Raw genomic sequence first — 11139 nt, forward strand, 5'->3', positions numbered from 1 at the left:
TGATGTATTTGTCCATTTTGATCATTTAAAAAATCACGCTATCGTGATGTGTTCTGCAAATGTAAAATATGTATTAAAGACAGAACAAACAAACAAACAAACAAACAGACACTGAAAATATAATACAAATACGCTGAAAAACTGCACTGCTTTCAAATTGCACCATACTGACTATTTAATGTCCAGGACTCAGGACTTTATTAAGTCCAGCTTCAGAGGGAGACAGACGGACAGACAGAGAGACCGATAACTTGCACGTAGGTTTTTTCTTCGTCATTACACATTGCCATCAGGCATATAATAAACGCCGTTACACTCAGAGGACTCACTTTCCCTCCAATACTGGAAATCTCAGGGACGTGCATTGCCTTCAGCCGCTATAGTGCATTCTATCCAATTAAATTCACTGCCATCACTATTCAGTCTTTTTAACCCATAGCTCTTTTAAATGGTCTGTGGGTCCATCACGGCTTCATGATTAGCTTCATAAGCATCACAAATACACCAGTGTTTGTTCTCCTCTCGTTCTGACATAAGGGGAGACTCACCGCGGCAACAGGCAACTGAGGATGAGACGAGCTTGCTGTTGCAGCACGCTGTCGTAATCAATGTGTCTTTGTTTCAGAAAAGGACCTTACGAGACTGCAGAGCTGGTTTAACAATGGAATGGCCTTTTGAGAGTCAGGAGTGGAGATCCCAGTGTGGATAGATCTTTGTTGGTGTCCTGAGGGCATACCTTTGGGTGTGTGGTTTAAGGGACTGAGCAAAATGGATTACCCCTGTATGGAAAGGGTCACGAAAAGGTCACAAAACTGCAGAACTGTTCACTGTCTGCTATTTATATCTGTTTTACAGTATATTATAATGTAATAATAAGGATGTGTCTTATTATTACCACTAGTGCATCATGCTCATTTGTGATATGACTCTTTCAAATAACTGACTCTGCCTTTAATTTGTGTAATAATAAAAAAAAAAAGATCTTACATATAATGTTTTCCTCAAGGCATTTGGAGTGATACTGTTTAAAACCCAGTTTTCCTACAAAAGATCTTTACACGAGCAATCGGGCATACCAGTGAGGTCAAAGCTGAAAAAAGGGCTATACTGACGACTGGCAAACCACACAGTTTAAAAAAATTCTCAAATGGTCAGAACCCCAGTGTCTGAGGTGATACAGGTAAATTCACCGCTCCCACGGATGTTTCTTCTTATTTACTTCAGGTTCAGAACAGACTTAATGAATAACTCATATAAAATGAACACATATAAAATGAACAAATTAACAAATATATTGATGTGACAAAAGGTAGGATTTTTATATGAAATCATTAACAATTAATATGGATCAGTCACACTGAAATGAATAATGAATTGTGTTATTAAAAAAAAAAGAAAAAGATTTTTAATCAATTTAGATTTACTCTGTATCTGTGAGGCAAACTGATGGCAAAACTTGAACGCCTTAGTCGGGGGCACTAGGACCCAGAAGAATGCACAGTTCTGGGTGCTGATTGACTCCCTCTCTGCTCCCTCTCCATCTCTGCAGTCACTGTGTGTGTGTGCAAGAGAAAATGAGTGAGAGCCTATATGTTGAGTACATGTACATGGGAGACAGTGAAGAGGAGCGGCTCTCTCTTTCTGACACCCTCTGTGTTAGTCTTCTCTTTGTCCACCCTGTTCCTGAAGGCATCACCGCTGTGCAGTGGGAAGAGCACAGCCGGCAGAGATAGGGAGAGGAGGAAGAGGAGAACCTGGTGAGGAGAGGAGGGGAGTGCCTGTGCACCGTCTCTGTGCTGGCTGATGTCTTGCACTCAGCACTGTAAGAGATAACCAGCTCTCCATCAGCTAACACCACGAACGGCAGGCAGGTAAAATTCTCCGTGTCTCTGTTTTCGGACTCTCCCTCTGCCGAAAATGCTGAGCTTTTATGATAGATTACTGTTATATATTGAGTGGAACGTGCAATATAGATGTACATGACTCACAGGGAATATGGTAGGTAGGTATGATTGGAGGAACACATTTCTTTGCCCAGGTGACAGAAGTTCGAGGTTTTATTTAGAAGCTGTAAAACAATAAGTGAGTGCTTTTCGACCCCATAGCTGGGGGTGCACAGCGAAAGTGAGGAATGGTCAAGGGCGACATTGGTGTCCACACTGTGATCAACAGCAGTGCGTGACAACAGGGCCTTGACTGAGAAGACTTTTTTTTTTCTCACTCTGTGATTTTACATTTCGACTCACTCTTCGACAAACAAACAAACAACAACAACAACAACAACAACAACAAAAGACAGCTTCAATCTCACTGCAACGAAAAATCAACAGTTGCCAAACGATTGCTGACTGCTGCTCCATGAATCCTGTAAGGTTTCAAAAGATTCTCTCTTCTACAGCTTTAAAGAGAGATGCACATTCTAATTCTGGAACAGGTCACTGATTCTGGACAAATATAGCTTGACTTAGAGACGGTGAAAAGCAGACACACATGGGGTTTTCATGTACAGGGGACAAGGAGAGACAGAATGCATGGAGGAAGAAGAGAAGAAGGCATTGGAATGAGATGAATAGATGGAGCAGTAGGGGTGGGTGGCAACTCTGAAGGGTGTGGGTTGTAAAGTCAGGATGTGTGCTCCAGCTGAGACTGATTTGCCCCCATCAAATAGCCCAGCGCCAGGGAAACTCTGTCATCCACAGGTTTTTACGCCGAAATCATGTCTGTTGGACAAGGGCTTTGTTGCGTAATTAAACACACACAACAACTACGAGCACACATGCACACACACACACACGCACACGCGCACACACACACACGCACACACAGAGACATATAAATGGCACACCCTCATATACCTACAGGAAGCAGGAGATAAGGTGTCTGATTTGGGATCAGCAAACAATTGTGTTAGGCACAGCACAAGGCAGTTTCAGTCAAATAGGACTAACATATCTTTAAAGTCAGTTACATTATTTTGTGTTGTAATTTGCCTTTCAAATGACACTTTTTCTTTATTTTCAGGGATTGTTGTTCTCATTCTACTTTAATGAAAGACTGTTTATTCTTTTTTTTTTTTTTATCTGTGTGTGTATTTGAACCTAACGCATCTTTAAAAGGATAGTTGTAAAAACCAATAAAGCAACCAAATATTTTGGCAAAGACATTTATTTAGAAGATGATTTGAATATGTAAAGCAATGTGCTCTAACTATTACATATTTTGTTCCATACCTTATCAAAAATTGCATGCAAAGTGAAACCTAACAAGCCTTCTTTCACATAGCCCTCTGTCTTTAAGTTAAACAGGCTAGAAGAACAGGCTGTTATGAGAAAGCAAGTCAAATCATTCTAATTACTTCTAATTCTAATTACTTCTGTTACTGAAATTTAGTGAGTATAAATCATAACTAAAGGGTAGACTAGCAAAAACTAGCAGAAGTCCTTGCTTGGCTGTGGTTTGTTTTTCTGACGAAAATACCACATTTACAATACCAAGCTCTACGGTCCTTCTAGTGGATCAAGGGAAGACAATACAAATTTAGGCGATGATGCATTTGGGATTGATTTCTGCAAAGTCTGGTTTTGTAACTTGGATTAGTGGAGGAATCAGATTAGCCCACTTCAGATTATAAAAGCTAAGAGATGGGAGAGCAGATGAATCATCATAAGAATCCAATTTTAAAGTGTATATATGATGCCAGATGGAGGCTTTCTGAGTGACTGTACAACTAATCATGGATAGTGGGGAAAATCAGTATTTAATCAGCCTTTAGGGTTTTTTCAGAACGAATGTGCAACAGTTTAATTTACTATAAAGGTGGCCATGCTTAGGTCATGCTTATGTTGGATTGCTTGTGACAATTATACTTTTACATTTGCATGAAAGTAACTGTCATGTAAGAACAAATCATATGTAGCAGTTACAGCTGCATTGCTGCAGCATTATAACTATTGTAATATTATAACCATCATGTATTGTCATGATGTAGACAACAGAGACAACACTGTCTGCATGTAGTTATTGTACTGAGTGTTTGAACGAAACATGATTCACTAATTGAACTTTTACATTGTTGAGGTCACTGTTCACACTATTTAGTTTGAAGCTTGTTTATTTAATGTAGAAAGTATTGAAAATGATGTTAGTTTTCCCCTCTGATACAAGAATCTCTCACCCACTGTCCTCTTCTCTTTCACCAGTAAATGTCTCCTCTTGGAACATGCTGAATGAGTAGCAGACCACTCTCTTAAATACTCTGCTGAATTGCTCTCTCCTGAAGTGCCCACACCAGTCTGGGTTTGTCTCTTACACAAGTGGTGCTAACTGATACCTGCTTCAGTTTCCTGGCTGTGAAGAATGGGAGATGGGCTCATGAGTGATATTATTAGCTTGCTTCATCCCACTCCCCTATGGAGCCGCAGTGGAACTACTCCACATCAGCCCAGTGGGCGGCCAATGTGTCCATCTCACTACCTTCTGAGGGAGGAGCTCTGTCCCAGTCATTAGCCCTGTTGGCCATGCTCCTAATGGACTTGCTGGCTGTGATAGGTAACGCAGCTGTCATGGTCGTCATTGCCAAGGCACCACAGCTCCGAAAGTTTGCCTTCGTCTTCCACCTGTGCCTCGTGGACTTGCTGGCGGCGCTGGTGTTGATGCCTCTGGGCATGCTCTCGAGTCGAGCCTTCTTTGGAGATGCGCTGTGTCGGAGCTACCTCTTCCTAAGCGTCTGTTTTGTCAGTGCCGCCATTCTCTCCATCTCTGCCATCAACGTGGAGAGGTATTACTATATTGTACATCCAATGCGCTATGAAGTCAAAATGACTCTGGGTCTGGTAGGTTCAGTGCTAGCCGGAATCTGGGTGAAAGCTCTAGCCATGTCAGCCCTGCCTCTACTGGCCTGGGCCTTCCAGGGCGGAAAGAGCCCGCTTCTGGAGGGAGGAGGTGGTGGGGTTAGCGGGGGTGTAGCAGCATCCCCTACTCAGGGACACAGACGTTGCTCACTACACTGGACAGGAGGTGGGACCAATCGCTTGGCCTTCATGGTACTCTTCACCGTGGTATACTTTCTATGCCCACTTCTTGTTATCCTGGTGGTGTACTGCAGTATGTTCAAAGTGGCAAGGGTCGCAGCCATGCACCACGGACCGCTGCCCACCTGGATGGACACACCGCGACGCCAGCGCTCCGAATCCCTCAGTAGTCGTTCCACCATGGTGACCAGCTCTGGGACGGGCACAGGAACAGTGGCCGGCCGGGGCACTCCACAACGACCTTTCGGCGGAGGCAAGGCAGCAGCGGTGCTTGTCGCTGTAGGTGGGCAGTTTCTCTTCTGCTGGCTACCTTATTTCTCCTTCCACCTGTACTCAGCGCTGGCCTCAGCTCAGCCTTCGACACTTGCCCCTCTAGAGGATGTGGTCACGTGGATTGGTTACTTCTGCTTCACCTCGAACCCTTTCTTCTATGGCTGCCTGAACCGACAGATCAGGGAAGAGCTGGGCAAGCACCTTCCCTGTCTTTTCCGTCGGCCAGCCGGCGAGGACGAGGATAGGCTACCCAGTAGAGAAGGTTCGATTGAAGAGAACTTCATGCAGTTCCTCCAGGGCACGGGCTGCAATCTGGAGCCCCAGGACTCACAAAGCACCTCCAGCCCCAAGGGTGAGCCTCATCGGCCCGTAGGCCATGCCCAGTCCCAGCCCACCCACCCTCAGCAGCAGCAGCCTATTCCCATTGACTTCCGCATTCCCGGACAGATTGCAGAGGAGACATCAGAGTTCTTAGAGCAACACCAGATAAAAAATAATCTTATCGTCTCGGACAGCTGAGTCAGGAGCATCTCTAAGCTTCATTAACTGAACTTCTTAGACGCTGACACGGTTTAGGATTTTTATTTTTTTTTTGTCTTTTGGTGGACAGAAATGTTCCACAATTATTTTGCCTCCATCGAACACCTCCACCAATGATATCTGTGTAAGAACATCAGGATTACTTAATTCAGTTTCCATTTTTTCACATGCATGCATAAAATTTAAGCGGTTCCTCCTTGTGAAATAGTATGTATTATGCATTTTTATTTATGAGATTTGTGGATGGTGATTCATATCTGTGCACAATGAGGCACTTTAAACCCTTAATCTGTGATCATTTTTTTGGTGTCTGGAAGTTAATGTAAGCAAGACAGCTTTCCAAGGCAAATTCCTTATACCTTACACCTTGATATTGTTCTAAAAATAAGCGTATTCTGTATGCAACTTCAGTGGATGGTGATTATTTTCATCAAGATTCATGTCTTGCAACTGATCACTGAGTTTAGGGAAAACTGTGATGATATGGACAAATTCCCTCACCGTGTACCCCAAAGTGAATTGTCTAAGTTTCGTGAATTTGACATGAAGTCTAGACTATTGCACTCTGCGACAATTAAGCAGTTGTGGTCAGGCCAGTAATCTCTTAGGTTAGGCAAATGGCTGTTAACAGACAAAATTATGCCATAACCTGCCATCACTTTAAGTATATTTTCTAAGTCTTAAAAGTCTTTCTACCTCTTTCTATAAAATTATTTTGTTTAAGCATTCAGTAATCAGATGCTAGTTGTATAAAAACCTGACAGCCTTGTTTGAAAAAAAAAAAAAAGTACAAAATGACATTTGCAGCTGCAATGCCTTTGCATATCTTTTTATTGATATGTGTCACACCTTCAGAGAGCAGAAGAAGTGGGATATAAAAAGGATATTGTCTGAGATATTTTCAATATTTATGAGTGTATAGTTTTTAATTAGTGTACGTATTTATTTACATATTTATTCTTTATTTTGTCAGAAGGTTCTCACTGATGTGGGACATGGATTGAAAGAAAGTGCAACCCTTTGAAACATTGTCACTGAACGATGATGATGGTGATTATTATTATTATTATTATTATTATTATTATTATTATTGTTATTATTGGCAGTAGTAAAGTTTGAATCATAATTATAATGTAAAGATCTCTGACAGAGTAAACATGTCTATACCTCAAGAGAAACAGTTACAGGGTCAGGGTAGCTCAAGTACGAAAAGAGATGAACTGTGCTCTGAATGGGTAGGAGACATCTTTTATCCACAGGATATATATATATATATATATATATATATATATATATGTGTGTGTGTGTGTGTGTGTGTGTGTGTGTGTGTGTATATATATATATATGTGTGTGTGTGTGTGTGTGTGTGTGTGTGTATATATATATATATATATATGTGTGTGTGTGTGTGTGTGTGTGTGTGTGTATATATATATATATATATGTGCGTGTGTGTGTGTGTGTGTGTGTGAGTGTGTGTGTGTGTTTGGAATCTGAGATCACTGTCCAGCTTATAGGTCTGCACCTCAGGGTTTCTTCATAGAACCTTCTACACAGAGAAAAGAGATTATTCCTGAAAGACTTGCCGATTAGTATATGTGTTTTGTTATAATGTTATGCCATGTTCAGGATTTCACTTTGCTGGTTTGATTTGTTTAAAAAGACATGTTTCAAGGATTTCACTAACAAAAACTGTCCGTTCCATAACTGACTCTTAGAGTGACAAACTTGGCTATAGCCAAGGCTGTGTGTCAATGCCACAGAAGTCCAGAATACTCTAGAGAAAATGATTTTGCTTTGTGTAAAGTCCATCTTTGAAATCTTTTTATTGTAAATGTAGGAGGACCATAGGTGGTGTTGAGTAATGTAGAGCAGCAAATGATTTGTGTTAGTCAAAAATAAAATTTGATTAATTTCCCTTTCTGTTTATTCATTTTTCTGTCACCCAGCCTGTTTCACTGGCTTGTTTTTTAGGGTCTGTCTGGATTCATGTATGTTTCAACTTTCATTTTTCTTTGCAGAAAAATCTGATCTCAGCTCTCATCTCATGCACCATTCAGCAGCTCAGCATGTGCAAGCCTGCATGGATATTGTAATATTGCAAATTTATAAGTTAGATAAAAGAAGTATTTAACCATAACAGACTTAAACAGTTAAATAGCTTTTGGGTTTTTGCATGCTTGCTTGAAGAATTTTTTAATTGTTGCAATATTTCTATTAGTCAGTAAGGTAAACATAGTTTGCCATCCTTTGTGAAGTTCCGATGCTGTGGTACACACATGATCACACACAATGCACTGTCATCTGCATGGCAGTCACATTGTATAGTCACGTTGGCTCAACTCATAACTTTGGACAGAGAGAGAGAAAGGGGGAGAGAGAGAGAGAGAGAGAGAGAGAGAGAGAGAGAGAGAGGAGAGGAGAGGGGAGGAGAGCAGAGGAGAGGAGATGGGAGCAGAGGAGAGGAGAGGAGAGGAATCCATATAGAATGTTATCTGTGTAGTTCAAATGCCCTGACCTTTCAGAGACATTTCGACTTCAGAGCCAAAGCCATACCATCAAAGCACTTTGGAAGCACAAAAATCAGCTCAGATGAAGTGAGCATTTGCTCTGCTTGTCATACCCAGCCACAGGGAAGACTTTGTTTTGACAAGTACAAGAAAGCTTAAAGATATTCTGCTGAAAAGTAGTCTCCACTAATTTGAGCTCTTTAGCAGAAATTCCTTGAAAAACAACATTTTTCCAATTTCACACCAATCTTCTTGCAGACAAAGAAAATGGAGGAGAAAGACAGTGCATTAGAAACTTACAAAAATCTGGAAGTTGAAGAGATTCACTGACTGAGATTCACCGAGTGACTGAGAACAGTTTTATTATTTCATCGTGTCATAATAAGTTTGTCTTAGTCCACTGTGGATCAAGTGTCAGCACGGTGTTTCTGTGCGCCTTAATGTTGAGTGATGCACTGTCTGCCTGTGATACCAATCTCTGCTATCACTACAGGCCCTACATCACAGCAGAGGGGGCCCGGTGTGCACGCCCCCGGCTTCTCTGGGATCTGCGTTTCCATGGAAACCGATTGCCAGCGACATTTTGCAGGTGGTAGGACGAGCTTTTCTTGAGGGGAACCTGTGCCAGGCCACAGTGATTCTTCTTCATGTTCCCCAGAGAATATTATTTTTAATGTTCTCATAAAACCGCATTTTGGCAATGGTTCAAGAGAAGTTACGGCTAAATGAACAAATCCTGTCATTACTGATTCAAAGGTCTGCTGTATCAGCTCTGAAAGTCCACTAGATGGTGTCCTATTCCTAGGAAATGAAACCAGACCTGATGAAAACAATACAATCACAGGCCATGGAACCTGTTCTCCAAACATCACAAAGTAGAGCAGCATTTCCCCTCTGGTCGGAAGGGCATTGATCTTGCACGAGCTGAAAGGTTCTACAGCTGTAGAACCTTTGCCACGAGATCATAACGCTGAACAAGTGCTGAATAATACTGAGGATTTCAATTAGCCTGTAATGTGGACTGAAGAGGCTTCTGTGGAGCTTGAGTGTTTTAAAGTGGTCTGAAGTGCCCATCAGACTCTCCTCTGTCTCTCTAAGGTGTGTTTTAGTGGAAGTCCTGAAGGTGGAAGCAAACACGCTGAGGTATTATGGCTCAGCAAAAGGTAACAAGCACATTTACTAACAGTACTTACAGGATTCACAACTCTGGTGTTGGCTATTTTGGGTGAAGTGTCCACTGTACGATGAGTTGAAAGTGAATTCCTAATTTTAGCTTGTATTTCTCAACCTATGAAATTGTTAGAAGGCCTATTTACCAAAGAAGGAAAGTAAATACCGTTCCACTGTGAACGTGCTGTCAACTGTCATGTTTTGTCAGACAGTAAGTACGGTTCTTTAATCAAACAACTGGCACTGCTGTTGCTGTATTAGAAGGACAGCAGGAATGAAGCAAGCAAAATGGATTTGACAAGCTTTGTCAAATTAGACAACTGCCATGAACCTCATCTCTTACACATGTCAACCACTGTATGTTAGAGTTAGTTTAGCCATTGGGTGTAATGACAGAAACGCCATGGAATTTTCTTGATAGTTTTTTAAATTTTTCCACATGCAATTTTCAAAAAACATTGTAGACAAACAACCTTAGTTATGAGGTCATCCTCAGGTGAGACAGCTAATTCTGGTGCACTCAATAGTGGATTACAAAGAGGGGATTATTTGTCTTGATTCAGTTCAGATTGATTCAGTCATAGGCAGACAGCGATTCCTGTAATAATTATAATTTATTTTGTACTTTGTACTTTTCATATTTTGGAAGAATAGAATATATCACAAACTCTCTGTTATAAGTCAATACATCTCAATAATCTGTGGTTAAATACTTTAAAAAATAGTATATTCAAGCTATGTTTTAAGATATGTTATTTTCTGTTTTTGCAAAAATATGACTTGGGCTATTGTCATCCTAAATGTTGAACAGAAATATTATACTCAACAACTAACTTACAATGAATAAAATATGAGAACAGTGAAATAAGCAGTAAAAATTTGAGGCATTTCAAATTTCAGCTAAAAAAAAAGAATACAGTAGAGCAGATAAATGAAATTAACATTGCTATTGTTCTATATGGAGAAATATTTTTTGACCACATCATACTACTCAAGCAAACTTTATGCTGAAACTCTGAAACAATAAATATTTCTTGGGTTTTCACAACAGATAAATCCGTTTAACAGTTGCTTTGTCTTCTGAATTTTTGTAAAATATTCTTCTATTTATCCAGTCTTAAGTGTTGACTGCTAGCAGAGCTGTCGATGGATTTACAAATGGTTTTGTGATACTGTTATTAGGGCATGAATTTAACGATAGGGTATGGAGCTGAATGAATTTCCACCATCACTCCTGATGTAGTTAAAGGTTGTATGGGAGTTGTCAGTGCCTCTTTTTGATTATCCCACTTGATCTGCACTTCATCACCATCCAAACTGGACAGAGGATGAGGAGAGGGAGAATCTGTGGTGGGAAAATACAAAAAAAATCCCCGACTGATAATAGAATCATATTAGGAGATAAGAAATGTAATAATCGCAGGCTGTTCTAGCTTGGAAGAATTTCATTGGTGAAGCTTTAGGTTCATGGGACAGTGTGCTTATTTTACGGGCCCTGAATATACATAAATCAGCAATACCATGATTATATCTCACTCTGCTTCCTCTTTTTTCAAACTTTCACAGGAAGTAGAGGTGCCATAAAGGCTTCTCTGTGTTGGCATACTGGACTTACC

The 11139-nt window shown here is 40.7% G+C and overlaps 1 protein-coding gene across 1 annotated transcript; it reads left to right on the forward strand.

Moving 5' to 3' along the window:
* The first annotated feature begins 4409 nt into the window (after positions 1-4409).
* On the forward strand, positions 4410-5822 carry LOC115815625 (G-protein coupled receptor 61-like). Its single transcript, XM_030778592.1, has one exon. It carries the CDS (start codon positions 4410-4412, stop codon positions 5820-5822), a length of 1413 nt encoding a protein of 470 aa, XP_030634452.1.
* The last annotated feature ends 5317 nt before the right edge of the window (positions 5823-11139 follow it).

The sequence above is a fragment of the Chanos chanos genome, chromosome 6, assembly GCF_902362185.1.
Source record: "Chanos chanos chromosome 6, fChaCha1.1, whole genome shotgun sequence".
In the NCBI taxonomy this organism is placed as follows: Eukaryota; Metazoa; Chordata; class Actinopteri; order Gonorynchiformes; family Chanidae; genus Chanos; species Chanos chanos.